This window comes from Leucopleurus acutus, assembly GCF_964270905.1.
Source record: "Leucopleurus acutus genome assembly, chromosome: 11".
In the NCBI taxonomy this organism is placed as follows: domain Eukaryota; kingdom Metazoa; phylum Chordata; class Mammalia; order Artiodactyla; family Delphinidae; genus Leucopleurus; species Leucopleurus acutus.
In genome coordinates this window covers 19,988,390-20,013,346 of record NC_139152.1, presented here as the reverse complement: position 1 = coordinate 20,013,346, position 24,957 = coordinate 19,988,390, and the positions used below count along the sequence as shown (strand labels likewise).

Below are 24,957 nucleotides of genomic sequence, written 5' to 3'. Positions count from 1 at the left end.
TTCCTTCATTACTTTTTCATTTATTTCTGATCTGATCTTTATGATTTCTTTACTTCTGCTAACTTTGGCGTTATTTTGTTCTCTTTCTGTAATTGTTTTAGGTATAATGTTAGGTTGTTTATTTGAGATGTTTCTTGTTTCTTGAGGTAGGATTGATTGTATTGCTATAAACTTCCCTCTTAGAAGTGCTTTTGCTGCATCCCATAGGTTTTGGGTCATTGTGTTTTCATTGTCATTTGTTTCTAGGTATCTTTTCATTTCCCCTTTGATTTCTTCAGTGATCTCTTGGTTATTTAGCAGTGTATTGTTTAGCCTCCATGTGTTTGTATTTTTTACAGAATTTTTCCTGTAAGTGATATCTAGTCTCATAGCACTTTGGTTGGAAAAGTTACTTGATTTAAATTTCCTTAAATTTACCAAGGCTTGATTTGTGACCCAAGTTATGATCTATCCTGGAGAATGTTCCATGAGCACTTGAGAAGAAAGTGTATTCTGTGTTTTGGATGGACTGTCCTATACGTATCAATTAAGTCATCTGGTCTAATGTGTCATTTAAAGCTTGTGTTTCCTTTCATATTCGGTGATCTGTCCATTGGTGAAAGTGGGGTGTTAAAGTCCCCTACTATGATTGTGTTACTGTTGATTTCCCCTTTTATGGCTGTTAGTATTTGCCTTATGTATTGAGGTGCTCCTATGTTAGGTGCATAAATATTTACAATTGTTATATCTTCTTCTTGGATTGATCATTATGTAGTGTCCTTCTTTGTCCCTTGTAATAGTCTTTATTTTAAAGTCTATTTTGTCTAATATGAGAATTGCTACTCCAGCTTTCTTTTGATTTCCATTTGCATTCATCATCTTTTACCATCCCCTCAGTTTCAGTTTGTATATATTCCTAGGTCTGAAGTGGGTCTCTTGTAGACAGCATATGTACGGGTCTTGTTTTTGTATCCATTCAGCCAGTCTATGAGTCTTTGTCTTTTGGTTGGAGCATTTAATCCACTTACATTTAAGGTAGTTATCAATATGTGTGTTCCTATTACCATTTTCTTAATTGTTTTGGGTTCGTTATTGTAGGTCTTTTCCTTCTCTTGTGTTTCCTGCCTAGAGAAGTTCCTTCAGCATTTGTTGTAAAGTTGGTTTGATGGTGCTGTATTCTCTTAGCTTTCGCTTGTCTGTAAGGTTTTGATTTCTCCATTGAATCTGAATGAGATCCTTGCTGGGTAGAGTAATCTTGGTTGTAGTTTCTTCCCTTTCATCACTTTAAGTATATCCTGTCACTCCCTTCTGGCTTGCAGAATTTCTGCTGAAAGATCAGCTGTTAACCTTATGGTGATTCCCTTGTATGTTATTTGTTGTTTTTCCCTTGCTGCTTTTAGTATTTTTTCTTTGTATTTAATTTTTGATAGTTTGATTAATATGTGTCTTGGCATGTTTCTCCTTGGCTTTATCCTGTATAGGACTCTCTGCACATCCTGGACTTGATTGACTATTACCTTTCCCATATTAGGGACGTTTTCAGCTATAATCTCTTCAAATATTTTCTCAGTCCCTTTTTGCCTTCTTTTGTGACCCCTATAATTTGAATGTTGATGTGTTTAATGTTGTCCCAGATGTCTCTGAGACTGTCGTGAATTCTTTTCATTCTTTTTTCTTTTTTCTGCTCTGTGGTAATTATTTCCCCTATTTTATCTTGCAGGTCACTTACCCATTCTTCTGCCTCAGTCTTGTATTGATTCTTTCTAGAGAATTTTTAATTTCATTTATTGTGTTGTTCATCATTGTTTGTTTCCTTTTAGTTCTTCTAAGTCCTTGTTAAACGTTTCTTGTATTTTCTCCATTCTATTTCCAAGATTTTGGGTCATCTTTACTGTCATTACTCTGAGTTCTTTTTTAGGTAGACTGCCTATTTCCTTTTCATTTGTTAGGTCTGGTAGGTTTTTATCTTGCTTCTTCATCTGCTGTGTGTTTCTCTGTCTTCTTATTTTGCTTAACTTACTGTGTTTGGGGTCTCCTTTTTGCAGGCTGCATGTTCGTAGTTCCTGTTGTTTTTGGTGTCTGCCCCCAGTGGCTAAGGTTGCTTCAGTGGGTTTTGTAGGCTTCCTGTTGGAGGGGAGTAGTGCCTTCCTCATGGATGAGGCTGGATCTTGTCTTTGTGGTGGGCAGGTCCACGTCTGGCGGTGTGTTTTGTTGTGTCTGTGACGTTATTATGATTTTACGCAGCCTCTCTGCTAATGGGTGCGGTTGTGTTCCTGTCTTGCTAGTTGTTTGGCATAGTGTGTCCAGCACTGTACCTTGCTGGTCGTTGAGTGTAGCTGTGTCTTAGTGTTGAGATGGAGATCTCTGGGCGAGCTTTCGCCCTTTGATATTACGTGGAGCTCGGAGGTGTGTGTTAGACCAATGTCCTGAACTTGGCTCTCCACCTCAGAGGCACAGGACTGACACCTGGCTGGAGCACCAAGACCCTGTCAGCCACATGGCTCAAATGAAAAGGGAGAAAAAAAGAAAGAAAGAGTAAAATAAAATTATTAAAATAATAAATAAAAAATTATTAAAAATAAAAAAATTTAAAAAGTGATTAAAAAAAGGAAAGAAGAGAGCAACCAAACCAAAAAACACATCCACCAATGATAACAAGCACTAAAAAGTATACTAAAACAAAGAAACAAACAAACCAAAACAACGGAGAGACAGAGCCCAAGTACAAATGGTAAAAGCAAAGCTATACAGACAAAATCACACACCGAAGCACACACATACACACTCACAGAAAGAGAAAGAGAAAAAATATATATATTTATATGTAAGAAAAAAAAAGGAGGAAGAGAGCAACCAAATCAATAAACAAATCTACCAATGATAATAAGCTCTAAATACTAAACTAAGGTAAGCATAAAACCAGAAACAAATTAGATGCAGGAAGCAAACCCCAAGGCCACAGTTGCTCCCAAAGTCCACCTCCTCAATTTTGGGATGATTCGTTGTGTATTCAGGTATTCCACTGATGCAGGGTACATCATTGTCCAAATTTAATCCACTGCTGCTGAGGCTGCTCTGAGAAATTTCCCTTTCTCTTCTTTGTTCACACAGCTCCTGGGGTTCAGCTTTGTATTTGGCCCCACCTCTGCGTGTGGGTCAACTGAGGGCGTCTGTTCCTGCCCAGACAGGATGGGGTTAAAGGATCAGCTGATTAGGGGGCTCTGTCTCACTCAGGCTGGGGGGAAGGAGGGGTACGGAAGGCGGGCAAGCCTGCGGTGGCAGAAGCCAGCTTGACATTGCAACAGCCTGAGGTGTGCTGTGTGTTCTCCCGGGGAAGTTGTCCCTGGATCACGGGACACTGGCAGTGGCGTGCTGCACAGGCTCTTGGGAGGGGAGGTGTGGATAGTGACCTGTGCTTGCACACAGGCTTCTTGGTGGCTGCAGCAGCAGCCTTAGCACTTCATGCCTGTTTCTGGTGTCCTTGCTGATAGCCACGGCTCGCGCCTGTGTCTGGAGCTCGTTTAGGTGGTGCTCTGAAACCCCTCTCCTCGTGCACCCCGAAACAATGGTCTCTTGCCTCTTAGGCAGGTCTAGACTTTTTCCTAGACTCCCTCCTGGCTAGCTGTGGTGCACTAGCTCTCTTCAGGCTTTGTTCACGCAGCCAACCCCAGTCCTCTCCCTGGGATCTGACCTTTGAAGCCCGAGCCTCAGCTCCCAGCCTCCACCCGTCCTGGTGGGTGAGCAGACAAGCCCCTCGGGCTGGTGAGTGCTGGTTGGCACCAATCCTCTGTACGGGAATCTCTCTGCTTTGCCCTCTGCGCCCCTGTTGCTGAGCTCTCCTCCATGGCTCCAAGGCTTCCCCCCAACCCTCCCCTCGTTTCCACCAGTTAAGGGGTTTTCTAGTGTGTGGAAACTTTTCCTCCTTCACAGCTCCCTTCCGGAGGTGCAGATCCCATCCCTATTCTTTTGTCTCTGTTTTTTCTTTCTTCTTTTGCCCTATCCAGGTATGTGGGGATTTTCTTGCCTTTTGGGAAGTCTGAGGTCTTCTGCCAGCGTTCAGTAGGTGTTCTGTAGGAGTTATTCCACATGTAGATGTATTTCTGATGTATTTGTGGGGAGGAAGGTGATCTCCGCGTCCTACTCCTCTGCCATCTTGAAGGTCTCCCTCCAGTACAGTCTTGAATAGAAGTGACATGAGTGGACACCCTTGTCTTATTTCTGATCATAGTGGGAAACCAGTCAGTCTTTTACTACTACGTATGACAGTTGTGAGGTTTTTGTAGATGCTATTTATTAGGTTCAGGAAGTTCCCTTCTGTTGCTAGTTTGTTGAATGTTTATATCATGGAAGGGTGTTGGATTTTGTCAAATGTTTTTCAGCATCTATAGAGGTGATCGTATGGTTTTGTGTTTTATTTTATTAGTATGATATGTTACATTATTTGATACTTAGATGTTAAACCAACTTTGCATTCCTAGGATAAATCCCACTTAGTCTTGGTGTGTAATTTCTTTTACTATTTTGTAGGCTTTAAAAGAATTTAGGTACCCCAGAAACCACCCCAAATTATTGTTTCTTTCAAAAATGAGAAGTCTTATATAAACTAATAATCAAAAGTTATACAGGTAACCTGGTCCTAGATCATCTCTAAATCCCTGGCTCTAGTATGTTAGATCAATATCCTAGAAGTAGAATTCTGTTACCCTGGGCATATCATTTTGAAGTCTTATTTAAAATACTAACCACAGGGCTTCCCTGGTGGCATGGTGGTTAAGAATCTGCCTGCCAATGCAGGGGACATGGGTTTGATCCCTGGTCTGGGAAGATCCCACATGCTGTGGAGCAACTAAACCCGTGTGCCACAACTACTGATCTTGTGCTCTAGAGCCCACGAGCCACAACTGCGGAGCCCACATGCCACAACTACTGAAGCCCACGTGCCTATTACCGATGCTTTGCAACAAGAGAAGCCACCGCAATGAGAAGCCCGCACCCACAATGAAGAGTAGCCCCCACCCTCCATGACTAGAGAAAGCCGGCGTGCAGCAACGAAGACCCAATGCATCCAAAAATTAATTAATTAATTAATTAACAATACATAAATAAAATAAAATACTAACCACATAATCTGATTGATGGTACACGTAACTGTACCCTCCTAGGGCATAAACGTTATGTAATTTATATTTATACAATTTTAATGATCATGTTTCAAGATCATAAAAGTCAGTAACAAATGTTTAAACATTTTGAACCCATTTTGAAACCATAATCATTCTGAGGCCAAAGTTTAAACAGCTGAGAATAGATAATGAACCTCTCCTTAAAAAAAGAATTCTATACCGATAAATAAATAATAAAATAATGATAATATAGTTACATGTATTGAAAATGTTTTAAATTTTTGGATTTATATCAAGGCTATGAAACCATATTACAGATCAAGAAAATAAACCTTCAAAGAGGTTAGATAAATTTCTAAAGACATAAAGCTCTTCTGTCATGGGACCAATGCTTAAATCCTGGTCTTTGGGGTCTGGCTCAGATAAAGTGACTAAGTATCAATACAGTGTTTCTGGGTTTAGTTTGCTATTTTTGTTTTTATTGTTTTAACGTAGAAATTATCCAGTGAGTTTGTAAACCCTTTATTCTTATACAACTTAGTATCCTAGTACAATGTAGCACTGTGCTTTGGTAAGTGCTAGTCTGTAGTTAATAAATTTCAGTGCCTGTTAGCCTGTTATCCTTGAAGTATTGTAGTTGTAAGTAAGGTTGCATTATAAGTATATTTTAAGTTAACCATTATGGACTATAAGAATGGTTAAAATTGTTTCTCTCAATAAAACTGGGCCCAGGGTGATCATAGGCTACATACATGCACATGTGCTTACATGACTGAAGTAATAATATAAAAATTTTTAAAGTGATTTAATTGAAACAGCTTCAAGATAATTGGTTCACATTTTTTTTACATTTCAACTATCATTATATCTTGCCTGTCATTTATGAAAGTTTGTTTTTTGAGTGTTCATTTATTATTCATTCATCAGTTATTAACTGGCATAGTCCTATGAGTCTGACGTTGTGTGGCTATGAATCTGGTCTAGAAAAAAATTTTAGAATGAAATTACTTAATATTTCTTCCAAAGTTATGTAGTAGAAATCTTAACTCTCTTTATAATGTTTAATTCTTTTTCACCTAAGTATTTCAGAATTGCTTTGATTTTTTTCCCTAAATACTTGTCTTTCTTTGTTATTTTTTTCTTAGCATTGCAAGAAATAGATAATATCAAGGACATCAGGAGTGGGAGAGATTGCAGACTCAGCAGGTCAGAACATTGTATTATTATCATTTGCTGATCATTCTTTTGTCATTAATTTTGGAGTTCTTGATCTCTTGCCACTTGTTTATTTCTTATCCATGCTTACTTGGTGTGGTCTTCAGTTTTGCAAGTAACGACTAAAGCCTTTAGATAATAAGTCCAGCATTTAGGCATTCTCTTTTTAGGATTTGAAGATGAAAAAATAATTCGAAGAGATTTTCAGGAATAGAAGATTTCTTACCTAATATGGTACACAGTTACCCTGATTTCTTTTATCCTTTTTAGGGTGTAAACAATTTTGAAATGAAGACTTTTTGATGACTTTTCCAGAATCAAAACTTTAAAACATATACGGTGTTATTAATTATGTAACTGTAGTGGGAGAACACTTGGTCATGAAAGTCAAGTTTCCTTTCTTTTCTGCCCCGTTCTCTGGGCACAGGGACACCTCTAAAAGCTCTTGATGCTCTTAGAGTCAATCTGTTTACCAACGCTAATTTTAACTACTGAATGTTGACTACCATATGTAAATTGAAGGTTAATTAGTCAAAGGGTCTACTGTGAGCATTTGTCAGCCATTGTGGAAAGTTTAGTGTAAGTCACACTCCTCAGTAAGCTGGATGCAGCCATGCTGGCCTTTGCAGTCCCCATTTCCCCGTGTGTCACCATGAGTGACTGATGGCTCGTGTTCATCTCCTGCTTCAAGGCAGACTACCGGTTGTCTTAAATAGTGATTACAACTCTTGCTACTATTGCTTAGTTATTTATAGAAGCTTGGGAGTCCTCTCCCTTTCTGTTACCCCTCTAGTGTTACCACTTCCACAACTCTCCTGGTATTTGACTTAGCTCGTCCACATCCAGGCCTCCTGGAGAGCAGCTACCAGTGGGCTTTTCGGGTTCCATCACACAGAGAGATAAATAGCTTTGTTCTTCAGTCTCATCACATCTCTTCAAGTGAAATGGCTTATTCAGAAAGGATCTAAGCTTAAAGTTCTTCTGCCAGGATGCTTCAGGGATTTAGTTATTTTCTAGAATTATGGACTAAACAGATTATTATTGTATGCATCTTGAGAGAACACCACTCTCCAGCTTAAAGGAAAGATAATTTCAAGTATATCTTGATGCATTGCATATACTCGGGTCTCTGTTCTTGGCTAAATTAAGAAAGAGTCTTGCAAAAAGCTGTGTTTAGAATGATATGCCCAAGTAATTGGGTTTGTAAGTATGTCTGCACTGATTCCTGCAGAGTTGAGAACCACTTTTTGGTGATACGGGTATAAAGAGTTTTCTGGTAGTAAACATCTCCCGATTTTCAGCTTATAAATATCATTGAACTAAACATTATAAAGAAATAAATTGAAGCCAAAAGTAGTGCATTTTCTTTGCATCCAGCTGTATGTATATATTGATGTTAAATTGACTACAGTTGTTTGAGTTTTTCCTGTTTGGAAGTGAGATCAAGAAGGAAGAGACCTCATAGATCCCTTATAGTCTTGACACATAGAAAGAACTTCAGTCTAATGCATCTATTTTACAAACCTACCTTGCTTCCCACTGTCACATGAAATATTAGTAACAGAGATTAATCTATGTTTCTCGATGTGATGCAGACCCACTGAATTAGGTGCCTTACAGGTTATGGAACACAAACAACTGTGCACACCACATTGTGCACACCACATTGTACACACACATAAAAAATACCATCATCATTTGTCATCTTCACCAATTTATATTTTATAAAGAATACCATTGATACTCATACTTGACTTTGAATTGTATTGATATTTGAAGAACTCAAGAACGTTAAGATTTTTTTTACTGTTGTTTCTCTGGAGAAGTTCCCTATTCAGCTGGATGAAACGATAAGATGATCATTCATTCATACATATAACAGAAGTTCCTGCTCTTCTGGAGTTTTCATTCTAGTGGAGGAAAACATAACACGAGGATTTTAATATATATGTTAATGGGGATACATGCTAAGGAGGAAATAAAGCAGAGTAAATTCAGGATGGTGGGAGACTGTATCCAATACCATGTCTAGGGTAGGCCTTTCTGAAAAGGAGAGAACGGAGCACAGACGTGAATGTAGTGAGAGGGAATGATTTAGATTTATGGGTGAAGAGAGTTACATTCAGTGGGAAGAACAAGAATAATGAGTGTGCTTGGTATGTTGAAGGAGCGTCAAGAAGGGCACTGTGGCCAGAGAGAGTATGGAGTGGACAAGTCAGAGATGAGAAAGGGTAGGATGTTGTGATGACCATTTTATAAGGCCTGGTGGACCATGGCGGGACCTTGACTATTATTCTGAGTGAGATGGGAATCATTAAGGGGATTTCAGCCAATAAAGGGGCATGATGTGGCTCTCAAGGTTTAAGGATCACTTGGACTTACAGCTTGGGTAAAACATTAAAAATTTCTGTCTTTATACACAGAATATAAATTATGAATGAAAATAGACTAACAATGATTAGGGCAACATTATCTGATTAAGATTTTGACTGATGATTGTGTTCAGGGAGCTCATGTTAAATAGTAGAGCTATCATTTTTCGTTTTCATGTCTTTAATTTGCAGAATTCTTTTGATTTTGAATCATGTTCTTCGGTTCTGTATAACTTATTTTTTCATAATAGGCACATTAATGACAAGGGTATGTAATATTTAGAAATTGGTGTGTCCAGTTAGTTGCTTTGCATAGCTGAATATCCCATTTGTGTGTCATTTTTAATTTCAACCAAAACTACATAGCCTTGTGTAAGTCCATAAACAAGTCATGAATTTTTATCTCCTAGTTGTAAGGGAGGATATTTGAAAATTATGTTATGGTTTATTGTAATGATCACATGCTTGATAAGACTATGAGAAGGAAACACGGATCAGTTTAAAAAAAAAAAAAGGCTTCATAGGACTTATAGGACGTGAATTCTGGAACCAGCTCTGAAACTTACCAGGAGGACGACTTGAGGTCTTTAACCTGTGTTTGCCTGCTAAATGACGAACCCTGCTTCTCCCGTAAGGAGAATTGCATTGCTACTGTTATCTCTGCAGTTCCTTTACATTTGTTAAACCAATGTGTGCAATGTGTAAATAAAAATCGGTTGAATTAGGAATCACTTATGTTAGAAGTGACCATTTTTAATATAAATGAAAAAATAGGGATATACTATATAAATAACAGAGGAAAATGTTCATATTTATTTTCAGAAAAATTAGGTTATAGAAGGTATTATTGATATTTGGAAGGAAGGGTTATTTCTAAACTTATTATTACTGTCATGTCAAAGAATCAAAGTGATTATTGAAAAAGAAGTTGAGGAGGTGGGAGTGCCTTCTCCTATCAGTCTTACGGCAGAAGTTTCCAATTGCCCAATAACTGTTTACTAGAAATGTGTCAGACTTTTGAATCAATGCATTAAAAACTATCTTAAAACTACAAGTAGGTATATAAGCTTAGATTTTCATTATTTGACTTTTAGAATATTCATGTAATAAATATATATTTTGTTTTCATAAACAAATATATAAATCTGCTTATGAATACTTAGTATAATTTTCTTAAAAATTCTTGTTTATTCTAAATTCTTTCCCTTTTAGTCATAAGAATAAGAATCAGGTTTATGTTTAAACAGAGAAATAAGGAAATTACTCTTTGACACTGTTTTTTGAAGGAGAGGGTATGCAGCCTCAGCTTCACATATGCACCTAAAATTGTTGAATCTGCTGTGATTCCAGTCCCTTTTTTGCTGGGAGGTTCTCCTTCTCCTGGAAGGGCCAGTTCCTCCCCCATGCTTAAACCTACTTCCTCTGGCAGTTCCAAAAACATTGATTCTTCAATCGAGTATCTTCACCTTCTTCTTTATTGGAAACTTTAATGGTTAAACATGTTAAGTTTCCCCTCTTAAACAATAAATAAACAAAAGCTTCCCTTTGATCTTACTTCTCCCTCCAGCTACCACTCCCTTCATATACTTATTTTCCCCAAGTTTTAACTTACTGTCTCCATTTTCTTTCTTCCTTCTTGCTCGTCAGTCCTCTTCTACTTCTATCCTGCCAACCATTGCTAAGGTCATCAGTTATCTCCATCACACTAAATCCATATGGTAATTGTCAGTCATTATCTTATTCGGCCCTTGAGTTCTTTGAACTGCTTGAATGACTTTCCACTTTCCACTCCAGTTAAAAAAGTTTTTTTTTTCTCTTTGCATTTTGCTGAATGAATGTCTTGTTCTCCACTGTATCCCTAAAATATTTTTCAAAGTGTTTTGCTTATAGCTTCTGCTAAATGAACCAAATATTATAGTGTGAGATATAATGTCAAAAAGCTTACAAAAGAGCTACAACCTGACGTTCTATGAGGGTTCATAGAAAAGAGAAAGAAAGTTTCATAAACAAAACAGTATTTGAGCTGGATCTTAAAGGATGATTTTCCTAGCAGAGACGTTAGATACTGGTAGGGCTTAACTAGTATATATTTAAGATCCTGGTATCTTAAGTGTCTTTTTCGGCTTGGGTAAGTTTGGATTCAGCACAGGGTATACAAAAGGGAGATAATAACTGTAAAGATATGGTGGGCTGTTTACAACATAAAGAAACTTTACAGTTCAAATCTGTAAAGAGGACTTTGAATCTCATGCTAGTGATTAGACTTAAGAGGACTTGGGGAGCCATTAAAAATTTTTGTTTGTTTTTTAAGGGAACGTGGGTGGTGATTAGGTCTATGCCTTGGATTAATTAGTCAATATGCTGGCAGTATGAGGTTGATTGAAAGGGAAGAAGCTAAAAGGGGAAGGTAGGAGACCATTGTAGTCATTTAAGCAAGAGATCCAGAAAGTCAGGACCAAGATGGTAAAACCTGGGGACAGATAGGAGCAGAAATCCAAAGACGGAATCATTAGGGTAGACTTTCTGGAGCAATAAGGGATGAATTTTAACCTTAAGTAACTGAAATAAAAGCCATGCAATTCACAGATATAGGAAATTGGAAAATTTAATTGTTTGTATTTATTTACATATTTTTAATTAGTGGGAGGTAAGTGAATTGTTTTGAGAGTCTGTACATTTGAAATACCAATGTTGATATATCGAAGAAGCATTCCATGCAGAGACTCTGGAACTAGGCAGGGGAGTTAAGAATGAAGCTATGCGAGATTACATCCAATAGCAAAATTTGCCTCCTTGGTGGAAGAGCAATCCAGGCTTAGGAAACACCCTGAAAGACCAACAGTCTGAATGCCATGTGGAATTTTGGAGAAGACCAAATGGAACAGTCAAAGTAGAAGAAAGTCTGAAGCTTGAATTGTAGTTTTGCTGCTTGACAAGTTATGTGGTCCTGAAGTAGGCTTTGGTTTATTTATTCATTTATTTATTTTTAATCTCTGCACAAGTCCTGCCTGAGTAGTCTGCAAATCATAAACAGTAAGTGCAGACTCAGTTGGCTCCCTAGAATATAATCATTTCTGGATTATGGAATTTTTTGAAGTATTGAAAATTGTTTAGATGTTCCTTCATTCATTGGTTCATTCATTCATTCATTCATTCATATATTCTTACTAAGTCTTAACCTGTGGCAGGCAATCTTTTAGTTAAATTGCCTGATTTTTCTCCATCCATTCTTTTTTTTTTTTTTTTTTTCTCCATCCATTCTTGACTAGAATTTTCACCGGTTCAGTTTAGCATATTATTCCCAGTTAGTTATAGGAAAAATACTGATTGATTTAGATCTTGTCCATCTATGGAATCATGCCATCCAAATCTCAGACTATGTCTCCTCTTCCTCAAGTTGGTTGGAGGAAGTGATGGAGAGTGTTACTTTTACATTTATAATAATAGGAAATACATTCATTATCCTGATTCCCTTTAGATGATTAGAGTAAGATACTTAACTCATAAATGATTTAAATCATCCTCAACAGTAGTTAAACACGCTGGTGTTATAGAGATCTGACAAACATAACTATTATCATACGACTACTGAGAAGTTTTTGGACAGAAGTACCAGTTAGAAGAGGGGAGCCCTATCCCTGAGTGCTGAATGAGTGCTTGCCTGGGGTGTCCCCAGAAACAGGAGCTGACACAGGTGTTCAGCACAGTTGCTTACTGCTTCCCATCAAGAAGGATGGGGGGTTCTTAGCACTGCTGGTTTGTGGCACTCGGCATATTTGGCAAGCAGTCAGCCCTGGCTGTGGATTTCCCTGGGGAAAATAAAAGCCACAGGGAAGTCATCAGTGTGACCTTCTGCTGGGTAGTTGGCACATGGCTGCACCACGGGAAGGCTTTCAGTTGTCATTTTCTGAACGGGTAGATATCAGGTGCTGATGGAGGCTCTCCATTCAAGGTGGGAAGTGGAAAAGGAGAAAAAAATATTGAGCAGAAGCTTACCAAATAATTCCCAGTCATGAAGTTAACACCAGCTGATCTGCTGATAAAAGGGATATTCTTGTGGGGAGGGAGGAGGGAGTTTCTTTCGTTCTGTAAGCACAATTATAAGCTTTCCTATTTAAGTCTGACCCATCATATTGAAATGCTGTCACTAGTATCATTAGCAAGTAAAGTGTTGATAACATAGTCAAATGCACAGCAGAGTTCTGGCTCTTAAGTGTCTGGACTAACTCCCAATATTAGGAATAGGAGTCAAACTGCCATCACTTTTCCTGTGCTAACAGACGCCCTGCCATTAGCAGTCTGAAGGCAATTTTAATAAAATACATAGCCCTGCTGAGTTGGTCTCAAAAAATAAATAAGCAATGTAGAAAAGAAGCTTTTGTTTCAAAGTAATGATTTAAACTATGCATTACAGGTATTTTTCTTTTACTAGTAAGGCACATGCTATCAGAATTTCAATCATGATTGGGTGGCATTTATCTAAATAATGTGATATTGTCATTTCAAAGACTTAAAGCATCGCCTTATTTTGACTTACATACAAAATGGGGGCAAATTGGATCCAGGTATCAAGTGCATGTGTTTTACAGTTTATATTACATTTTTTTGTGTGAACAGTGTTGTATTCTTGGACAGATTTATGGAAATGTAACAAGCTGGTGATAGAGTTCTGGGAATTGCAGACTTGACTTCCAAACACAGATTAGAACAGGAGGGCAAAGAACATCTTTTTATTTTTCCTTTGCTGTCAGGAAGGGAATCACATTTCAGTTTTTAAAAAACTCTTTTAATAAGATGCTTATATGTAAACCACAGTCACAAGGGTGTAATAAATGTGTGCATGTATCAGAGGAGCCAAAGCTTTGTTTGCCAAAAGGTAAAAATCTCAGAAAGCTTTTTAAGAGTCTATTTGGAAACCACTGAAATTACCGCCTTTCCTTCCCTTCTTAATAGCGACATACTGGCCTGAGAGCCATAATATAGAATTAGCTCTGGCCTTATAGTAGGCAGAGTTAGAACTAGCCTACATAAGTGTGACGTGTGGGACATCAGGAAGGCTCCTATTTCTAAGTGCCATTGAGGGGGAAGCAAAGAAGCATGGGCTTTGGAATGAGACAGACCTCAGTTCAAATCCTACTCAAGTCCCAACTCTTTTTCTGCATGATGTATTATTGTAGGCAAGTTATGCGTCTTCTCTAAGTCTTTGTTTCCTCATCTATAAATTGGGAATAATAACAAAACCAACCTTGTATGATTGTTCCGTGGATGTAATGAGACAATACATGTGAAACATTTAGGATGGTGTCTGGCACAGAGTGAGCACCCAGAGAATGTTTGTTTTTATATTAATGAACTTCTAACACACTTTTATCAGGAAGGTTACATGTTAAATTTTGTGCTAGAAATTGAGGTAAATATGTGGATCAATATATGGTCTCCACTTCAAAATTAAAATCTTTAATGCAAGACAGACATTTTAGCAGATAACTCAGATGCTGTGTGCCACTTGTTGTATTGATATAGGTCTAGTGGACATAAAGGAGGCAGGACTGGAGAGTTCCCTGATGGCCTAGTGGTTAGGATTCTGGGCTTTCACTGCCGTGGCCCGGGATCAATCCCTGATAGGGGAACTGAGATCCCATAAGCTGCATGGTGCAGCAAAAAAAAAAAAAAAAAAAAAAAAAAAAATGGAGGTAGGGCTTAATCTTGGCCATGGAAAAAATTACTGTAAAATCTTGGTTTTTTAAGTTTTCAAAGGAAAGATGCTACGCATTTTCACCCTGAGCCGTTGTGATCAAAGCCAACTATTTTTTTTCCAGTGATTTTTTCCCAGTTCCTTGTTCTTTCTATTCTTCTTCTTTTACATTTATGTAAACTTTTTCTTTGATTGTTAGCACCATGGTTAGATGATATCTGTACTCAGAGACGAGGTAAACATAAATCAGCACTCAAATGCCGCTCAGCATCTCTGCTAAAATGATTTGGGGGAAGAGTTGAAAACAGAGGTTTTATTCTCTTACATTGCCAAATGGCATGAAAATTAGTACAAGCCTTTGGACAGGAATTAGGCAATATCTAACACATCTACATATACACACTATTTGATCCAGCAATCCCATTTTTTGGAATTTATCCTGAAGATACATCTTTGACAATATGAGGGTCACATGCCCAAGTTTAATCATTGTGGCATTGTTTATAATTGTAAAATATTAAAAACTACCTAAATGCTCATGCATAGGAGAATAACTGAATACGTTAGAACGCTATGGAACCTCCACATAATGAGGTACCGTGCAGCTGTAAAAAGAATGAAAGGATACAGAGTGATTTCCAGTCTATACTGCTAAGTGAAAAAAGTGCAGAAAAGTAATATCTAGAATGAAAGGGAAATAAGAAAATACACTTGTATCTGCTAATTGGGGCAAAAAAAAATAGGAAAGATAAGCTGGAAACTCATGAAGTTGGTTTTTACTTACAGAGGTTGGGCCCAGCAAATGGGTATTGAGAGAATGAAAATAAGGTAGAAGTGGTGACAGGAGAGTGTGACACTTATCTGAATATCCTTTTTCTTTTGTATAGATCTCATTTTTGGAACTGTGTTAATGTTTGGCATACTCAAAAACAAATAATTAATTAAAATGAGCTAGGGTGTTTAGGGAGCCTCACATGAAAACAAAAAATAACAAATTTGATTAATGGTATTCATATGAGTTACAAATGAAGGGGGTGGGGGCAAAGAGCAAATTTAAGTAACTTTGCCAAACAGATTTTTGACTTTATACTCTAAGATTTAAAAAAAAAATGAACCATTGTATTTTCATCAGAAAATTTGCTTTTCACACAATACGGATTAATAATTCTGCTTTTCACGGAGGTGAGAGTTAACACTTCTGAACTGCTTTGAGCATATCCTAGGATTGTGGATAATGAGAGCCATTTTCCTACTGTAAAAGAAATAAAGAGGGCTAGAGTGAACCCTGTGATGTTGAATGGAATGAGGTATCAATAAAAACTCATGGTGTGTGTTATAAAGAAATAGTTGTGAGTGTGTGTGTGTGTGTGTGTGTCCATTTATATATTCCCTAGCTCTATCTGCTGAGAGGGCTTAAAAGCAGTAATACCTCAGTACTGATGAGCACACCTACTACCTAGATCTTGGTTTCTGAATATCATTCTCCAATAAAAGACACCAAGAACCCTTGTAGAAATGGATGATCCTAGGGCAAGAAGAAAAATTATATGGTGAGAAACTGGAAAATCTTATGGTTCAAGAAAGTAAGGCATGACTAAAAAGAATCGAAACAGGTTGAAAGGACACAGGAGCCATTTTGACATGGCTCCCAATGGCCACATCTGGGACATTTGAGCAAGGAAATAATGATAGTAATGGATTACACGCAACATAGTCCATGATGTTATAAAAAGTGTTGAAAAATAATAAATGGGAGAGAAGGAAAGCTCTTTTTGTAACAGTAGAATACCAATTAATAACTGTAGAAGGAATGTTGGAGATAGAAAATGACCATTTGGTAAACACCACATTAATGATTTTCTCAGGCAAGAATCATGACTGGATGCTAAAGTAGTGGTGCAAATATGCTGATAAATAGGATATTTACATAGTGTCCAGATATCTCTTCTCAGAATGCTTGTAGTGATCAAAGTTAGTATCACCAGTAATGAGACTTATTAGCATCGTGTACCACTGCTGTGACTCACTGAGGAAGGCACAAAAAATCATTTCTGTCATGTTCTTGCCAAAAATGCATGAATTTTATCATGAGGAAATATCAGACAACTCAAATTGAAGGACATATTACAAAATAACTGGGCAGTGCTCTTAAAAAGTGTCAAGGTCATGAAAAACAAAGAAAGACTGAGGAATTGTCCCAAATGGAAAGAGACTAAGAAGACAGGATAACTAAATATTCGCTCATGGTCCAAGAAAAGGACATGAGTGGGACAGTTGTTGAAATTTGGATAAGGTCTGTGTGTCAGTCAGTTGTTTCAGTTAATTTCTTAGTTTTGCTCATTGTACTGTGGATTTGAAGATGTTAATATGCCAGGAAGCTGGGAACTCCGTACTATTTTTGCATTTTTTTCTAAGTCTGAAATTATTTCAAAATGAAATGTTAACTTGAAAAATAAAAATTAAAACATGTGCCTTAAATAAGATGTATGTATGTATTACCCATTCTTCTTTATTATCATAAAGGAAAAAGTTTGCTATGTAAGAGAGTAACATCACTGGGCTCTAGGAAGAAAAAAGTCGTAATAGAGCGATATGTATGTTGCCTTGTGAATTGGGTCTTATTCTGTTAACTGCCTCTGGCATACACCGTGTAAGCCTTGAGGGTACTTACTATGCCTTTGTATTTGCTAGTCTATTTGTCAATAAAATAGTTAATGATCTTAGCACTATGGTTTCTAATTAATCACATCAATAGAGGCGAGCATGTCAAGTACAGAGCCCGACAACAATAATTGTAAGAAGCACTCAAGTGAAGATCAAAACTTAATGCCTGTGAATGACCAGGTATCTTCTGGTAGGTGTAAAACTCCAGAATATTTCCAGGGAGGGAAGACAGAGCTGGTATATTCAGTCCAATGGATGTGTGTGAAGAGATCAATAATCAGATAAAAGCTAGAAAGGAAGTATGGGCACAGTACGCAGCATAGCCAGTCAGTGGGTCTCTGAGAGTCCAGATTCTTAAGTTCGAAACAGGGTCTGGTGATGATGAGCTTGATGATGCCAGTGAGGTGGTGGTAGTGCTGCGAATGCTTTGTGACAGCATTAAAGGACTAGAGTGAAGGATCAGTAGCAACGTGCGGTTGCACGGAGTTCTGTGTACCACCGTCTTGGTTTCACATACATTCATACTCAAAAATTTAATGTTTAACATAGTTGTAAGATGTAGGTGGAGAGACTGATTTCATTACCTATGTTTTTATAGATGAGGAAACTCAGATTCAGCATTTCCAAAATCCTATAGCTGATAAGTACAGAAAGGATTTGTACGCTAGACCAGAGTGTTCACTTGAGTTTACTAACCTTCTAGCGTCAGATAAAATATAGATTTTCCTTCCACACTAGCGCACAATATGGGGTGGAAGTACTTTTGCCAAACTTGGGAATACATAACTCTTCTAGTGCATGTACTCAAGAAACATCATTATCAATAGTATTTAACACAGAGATTGTAGGACTTGCCCGGAATCCCAAGAGTTAGTGCCAGAAATAAAATGAGAACTCTGGTTGTCCATAGTCAGGGCAGAAAGTATCCTGTTGGCCACATTATGAATTGTCTTCAGTGCAGATAGTTCTTTGGTAGTCCAGCACCAACCAGGAAGACTGGAGGTCTGCTTCCCAGGCTGGGTACCACTCACTGGAAGAGGCTGGTTCCAAAGGGGCCTTGAACAGTGGAGTTCTGACGCTGCGTTGAGACATTAATGAACATCTTGAACATTATGGTGATTTGAATAAAATTCTGTAGGTTGCTTGAAAATCTTGGGAGTAGAGTTAGAGGCCATAGGTCAATTATCTTACCTATGTAGAATGAAAAGCAGTTGAAATCTAGCAGAGGCGTTGGGATCAATATTCTGAATGTGTTATCTCATCCAGCGCCTGAAACTCTCCCCAGACTTTTAGCTTTGTGAATTACTCGGGACATTGGAGAAGTTCCTGCTGTCCAGTGGCAGTACACTCTTTCCTTCGAAGAATGCTTTGAGTGATGTCAGAGTTTTTATATGACTTTGACATTTGCCAAGAAGGTTATGGTATCTGCTAAGACACACAAATATTGCCCCTATTTATAGTGTGTGTATTGCCATGACAGAAACAGAAATTTTAAAAAAACACTATTAATTCTTTACCATTAAAACAAGAGTTCCTTTTCTATTATATGTATTTGACTTCCAAACCCAGGATTTACTAAAGACTTAATATCAATATATGTTACAAAGACCATATAAAATATAAAATTTTATCTAATCACTAATAATTTAGAGATTAATACGGAATCGAAGAGCTAGATAATGCTTATCTAAGTCACTGATTTTGTAGACAAGGAACTGAGGCTCAGCGAGGTTAAATTTTGCATCATTTTTACAGTTAATAAGCGACAGAGCCAGAAAAAGAACCCAGATTTCTTGATTCCTAGCCCAGCTTTCTTTCCACTATGGCATGATTTCTTATGACACGTATTAGATTAGAGCAAAATTATTTTTGTTGAAATGCATGAAAAGCGTTGTGGGTCTCTTGTTGATGTTTTGTGGAGGGAGTGAGTTTATTCTATCCTTGATTTTGTTTTTTTTTTTTTGGTTTTACACTACAATTAATAAATGAGTAATATCCTCTATCTACCCCACGTTAATAAGGTCCTACTAATTTTTTTTGTTTCCAATAATCTGCTGATAGGTTTGGAAAATCCTTTCTTAGAATAAATGCATGCATACCTTTGAGTTGCTAGCACTTGAACGGCTAATCCATTAAGTGACTAATCTGAGAAATCACCTCTCTCGTTAGGTGCCCTGGATCACAAATGTCTTTTGATAGTACTGCGGTGGTAATGTAGGGATTTGCAACTGGCAGGCAGGAATTGAATTGCCATCATTTGGCTTTAGCAGGAGTTAGAGTCTTGTCTCCAACATAAGCATGAGCCAAGGTACTGTCTCCTTTTTTCTAATTTTAGTTGGAACCATTGGCACCGATCTTACCTAGACAGACTAGTGTTATTTCTACCCAGCACAATCTGCTGGCATGGGCTCCATTCCAAGCCACGCAGTTGAACTTCTCCCCCTGGTTTAGCAAACAGAGAGAGATATGATTGGATGTAGAGGACAGGAGCGTTCACCTTTTTCATTAGAAGCCATCCTTTCAGCAATAGAGATTCTAGGTTTAATTGGTTCAATGTATGACTCAGAGAGAATTGGCTCTTATGATTGAAAATTGCAGTGTGCTTTAATTGTGGGTCATGAAATAATTACTCCAGTGTTTTGGTTCAGGCACATGGATATTGATACATTTAACTGCTCAAGGGTGGGAAGAAAGGTGAGAAGTGATGTCTGCTTACCAGCCCTCACCTGTTCGTTATTGGAGAACATGAGCTGTATAATTGTCCTGTCACGATCTCTAGTCATGGGCACGCATCCCCGATGGCATCTCTCATAACCTCAGCCACACCGGCCATGCTGAGGCTTCCATCTGCACCCCTTTATCAGAACCCTCAGTGAGACCTCTTCAGAGCATCAGCGCTCTCCCTCAGCTAGCTCCCATACCATGGAGAGTCAAGAGGGGACATCACAGCCTTTGCAACCTTGACCCTCTGTGCAGCCATACCTGAGCCCTTTCTCTCTACTTCAGTTTGTCATGGGATGTCTGCTGCAAGGCTGATGTCTCCCAAGATGCCATTCGGAAAGCAGGCCACATAAACATAGAGGAGTTTATACGATTTCCCATCTCACCCCAACCTACCCTGGACTTGCCCTGCGGGAGCAGGTGTATGAAACCCTCACAGTAGCATTTGAGGTCTCTTCCCCCTGGTGACTCTTCCTTCTAAATTAAAAATGCCCATAACACTCAAACTCTTTCATTATTTCACATAAGCAGTGGTTTTCCATATGTAAAAGCAGAAGATTTTTTTCCTCTGGTTGCTTGTGACCCAAAGGAGAAAGACTGTGCTTGGAATGCGGAGAGTTAACATATGGGGTTATTTCATATATCATCATGCGGGGGACTCTGTGGTAAAGAGACAAAACACAGACTGTCCTCATGGGGCACACAGTGAGATCACATAGAGCTTATTAGTTTTTGTTGTTCTTCAAAACAATAGATGTAAACATGTCCACAAATAGGAGATTCTAATAAACAACTAGAGAGTATGTTTAAGTTTTATGGAAAGGAGGGCTTTGAAGTGTGTATCACATCCTGAAGATCTGGTTGAAAAATAGAAAATCATTACCCAAGGGGATAAGAATTCCATAAATTTACACCACTACTCTTCTCTCTCTCTCTCTCCCCCCACTTCCTTTCTCCTGTAACATTGTTCTGTCCCCTGGTTGGATAGTTGTTTTGGTAGAAGGTCCACGTTCCCTGTCTACCACGTCCCGTTGGCTGACTTTTGCCTACTTTTCAATCATGGATGAGCTGCCCTCTTATAGTGTGATAGCCTGATAAGATTAATGATAATAATAATGAATAACAATCATTGAACACATAGACCTTGGTTCATGGTATTAGATGAATTATGTCGTTTAATTATCAGAGCAGCCCTTTGGGAAAGGTATCACTATCGTCCTTGTTCTACAGATGAGCAAGTTGATGCAGGGTGAGAGCAGGCAATCCCCAAACGCATAGGTGGGCACAACAGGATTTTATCGGACACCAGATTCTGAGTCCCTGTCGCTTAGGAATTGTATTCAGTTTCAAGTAACAGAAACCTGAGTGGTGGTGGTTTGAACCAGATAGGAGTTTTTTTATCTTCCACAATACAAGAGGGCCAGACGCAGTCCAAACTGCTCTGCCATGCTGCTGGGGATCCAGACTCCCTCCGGTTTTCTCTTCCACCACACTTATGGTGGAAGATCCTCATTCTAACGATCACAAGAGACCTGGTACAGCTTTAGTAGGGTAGCTCTGTCTCATATCAAGGCAGGAAGTCGGAGAGGCACAAACAGCAAAGAACAGAAAGGCCAAAGCAGTCAGAGCTGTCCCCTTCTAGAAGGTTTTCACTGAATCTTCTCCCAACTTCCATTTCTATCTCAGGGCTATTAGTAGGATTCTATTTATACATTTAACTGGTCTGCTTTATTATTGGGAAGGGATATTGGGTGGCCAGTTAGCGTTCTCTGTTATGGCTCTTAATCCCCCAGATATACTGCATTTTCCTATAGCCTAAGAATAGGAACAGGGAATTTTTTTAATTATTTAAAATAAACCAGAAATTTTTCTTTGTCTAGGGTCTCCTCCATGGTTATTCTTATTAAAACACACACACACACGTATAAATGTATGCCTCTTGAATGGAAAGATATCCATCTTCTGATGGGATATATTCTATAGAATCTTTAGCAAATATTTAGCACACACCTGCTTATAAGGAGAGGTTAATAATTGGTCTGGAAATGGGGAACTGAGACAACATTACCCAAGTTTAGAGAAACTGTCAAGTGAGTAAACCCTGCCTCCATCTTCCAAAATGCTAACTGACAAACGGTTCATTATTGGGATAGAAATGTTTTCCTGTAGGATAGACCATTCTGAGTTGTATATGTTCCTCTTCAAGCATGATGAAACGAAAATTGCTAATCAGTGTATTATCCGCAGGAAGCAGTATGCTTTCAACTTCATGAGACTAAAATTCCATGAACTTATTTATTCCTTTATCCCAACGTTTGAATAAAAACAAGAGGTTTGCATTTAAGCAGTGAGAGAGTATTAGTTGAAGACTGCAGTAAAATATAGTGGATTTTTTTTTACCTGATCCACTTCGCTTTGACAAAATCTTACCTGTGTCTTCTCTGCTACCTCAGTTTCTTCCTTTAGAAAATGCTGTCATATATATAGGATTTGTCTGTGGAGTTTATGTCAGTAGGATGTATTACAATAGAAGGATAATTCACAGGAATTCTGACTAACTCGATGCTAACGGCATGTTATTCTGTTTTTACACGTCTGTAGTACACAGTTATTGTTTTATTATGTCATTGTGAATATGGTTAATATATATATATTGTTTTGATAACAAACGGATCTTCAACTGCTTTATGTATAAGCATCATGTGCTTCAAAGCAGGTAGTACAAAGCTGGGCCAAACCAAATAAATACTTATCAGTGGCTTTATGTATGAAAAATATGTAAACAATTAGGTTGACTACACTCACTCCAGGATATTTCTCGGGAGTTTTAGATTTGTTCTTAATAAATCCCTAACATCAGTGTTTTCTAATTGATTGAGGATGTTCGTTAATTGAATTCTTTTTAAGCAAGGATTTATAGACTTTTAACGTTGAAATCAATTGCATATATTCTTGTCAAATTTGGCTCCACTCCACAAGAGGAACTTTGGGCAATCGTGAATATAGACTAGAGAGATAAGCAGTTAGGATCGTTTAGGTGTACAACTTCCTCTCTTACTCATTAACAGTTTTTAATTTTAATTGGGCAGGTATATTACATTCTTCTCTTTCCTTTTTTAATGATAAATTTGCCAAAGATTACTATATGCATAAAGTAAATATGTATGATAAAGCTAATTAGTATAAAATCTTTTGCTCTCATTATTTTACTATTTCATGTGAAAGTATTAAATGGGCCTAAATTAGCTGAATAGGTATCTTAGTTCCTCTTAGTTTATATGTTGAAATTATGGCCTTAGACCATTACTAAGACTTTTTCAGCAACAGCAAGTGAGGTGAAGTTTTAAAAATTGGTGATTATGAACAAGTTGGTGACTTCCAGAAATGTGAATTTACTTGTTTTGGAAAGATGACTATTTTAGTATAGAATTTCTCATGATAATCAGTATTCGTGATCTGATCACATACATATTTTAGTGTTGTTTTCCATAAAACAATTTACTGTATACTGCAACTGTAGATAACTGATTTGTGTTTTAGAGATAAGGTTCACTTAATTTTTGTAATCGCCCAAAACATAGTATTGAAGCCTATACCATGCCCATTTCTAATGCCAGCCCTTCAATATAGCTGAATCTTGCCATAAAGTCTACTATCTGAGGAATCTCAATCTTTCTTTCTATTCTGTGAACTCCTATAGTTGACAAAAAAGATTTCTAAAAAGATAATTGTATTGATTAATTCAATTTCTGGGTTGGGTATAAGGTGTAAATTGGAGATTACTCATAGAAATTGAATACAAAGAGAAAAATCTTTTTAAGTCTTTTTTTTTTTTTTGAGGGTATTGAATGAAGCTGAACTCCTAAAAGCTTTCCAGCCTCACAGAGCTTCAATAAACTTCTAACAGGAGTCCTGAATGCCAGCTCTATTTTTGTTGCTTATACAGTAGGTGGGAAACCTTTAACTAGTAGGATGAGTCTTTGTTTTCATTTCCACTGAAAAACTCATGGACCAACACTTAGGGACTTCTAATATCTTAGAAAAAGTTTTCTGGTATAACATAGTATGTAGATATTTATACATAGTATATTTATACAAGTTTAAGTATATATTGATACATTGTTCCTAAAGTATAAGTATATATTTTTATATAAATATATTTAACCAAACCCAATTTTTATCTATGTGTATGCATATACAAGCAGATCTCTCCACATGTGTATGTATAGTGTCCATATTTATTATATATTAGTTAGCCTGTTGAGTGTTTCATCAGAAAATAGGTTCTCTAATGCAGAAACTGTTTTATCCACATTCCATCACTCCCAACAGAGTGTAATACAGTGTCTTTTACACAATGGATGATAAATTAGTGGTTGTAGTGAATGGTGACCAAAAGAATAGATATTTAATCAGAGAAAAATGTACTGTTTGATTTTGATACAGGTACATGGGAAAGATGTCACTTAAAGATAGTCCCCTTAATTGTCAATTAGAACTATTTTATTCCTATCTGCTTAGATGGAAGCTAAGCTCTGCTGCTTTTATATAGTTTTACTTGTAATTGTGAACATGCAGAACCACATGAGGCCATCAGTCAATCAGTAGAGAGATGAGGGCCCAACAGAATTATTTCTGTAGGTGGCTAAATTTCTCAATCAAGGACAGCTGAAAGGTCATGATTAAAACAGTGATTTTCCTGAAATTGTAAGTAACTGTTAGTGACTGTTTTGCACAAAGATGTCAAAACTGCTTTTTTCCTCTGAAAAGGAAAATTATAAGTTCTTGAAGACATTGGCAGTTTTCCAAATTTCACTTGCACTACTGTGATGTATTTTAATTACTTCACTTGCGTCAGTTTCTTAAAACATATAAGAGGCAAAAGTAAGGTAGTGTGATAGTAAGTATTCAGAGAATATAAAAACAGGCATCTAATGCCTACCTGATAGGTGCGTACTCATTACTCAGTATTCGCCAAGGAGTAGGACTTAACACATTTCACCCAAGGAGTGTGCATAGCATTAATTCATAATTCTATACAGAGATGAAGAATGATACCACTGTGTATTTTAATTAGAATATGGCAGCGATACTTGAGATATTTAAGTAATTTGCTTCACGTAGATCTGTTAGCAAAGGCAGCCAAGGATAGAAAATGTTGTTAGTGATTTCTGTAGGTGGCCCTTTA

The 24,957-nt window shown here is 37.5% G+C and overlaps 1 protein-coding gene across 11 annotated transcripts in view; it reads left to right on the top strand.

Moving 5' to 3' along the window:
- SOX5 (SRY-box transcription factor 5) overlaps nucleotides 1-24,957 on the top strand; it is a 994,587-nt gene that overhangs the window by 337,797 nt on the left and 631,833 nt on the right. For 7 of the 11 annotated variants that reach the window (XM_082849629.1, XM_082849640.1, XM_082849630.1 and 4 more), the window contains one exon: nucleotides 6,248-6,308. Coding sequence is in view for 4 of the 11 variants with exons in the window: in XM_082849638.1 (XP_082705764.1) it covers nucleotides 6,160-6,308 (149 nt within the window). In the remaining 7 variants the exon portion in view is untranslated. Of the gene's footprint in view, nucleotides 1-6,000; nucleotides 6,309-24,957 lie in introns of those variants that run through there. The other 4 variants (XM_082849638.1, XM_082849634.1, XM_082849637.1 and 1 more) reach the window with 1 other exon arrangement.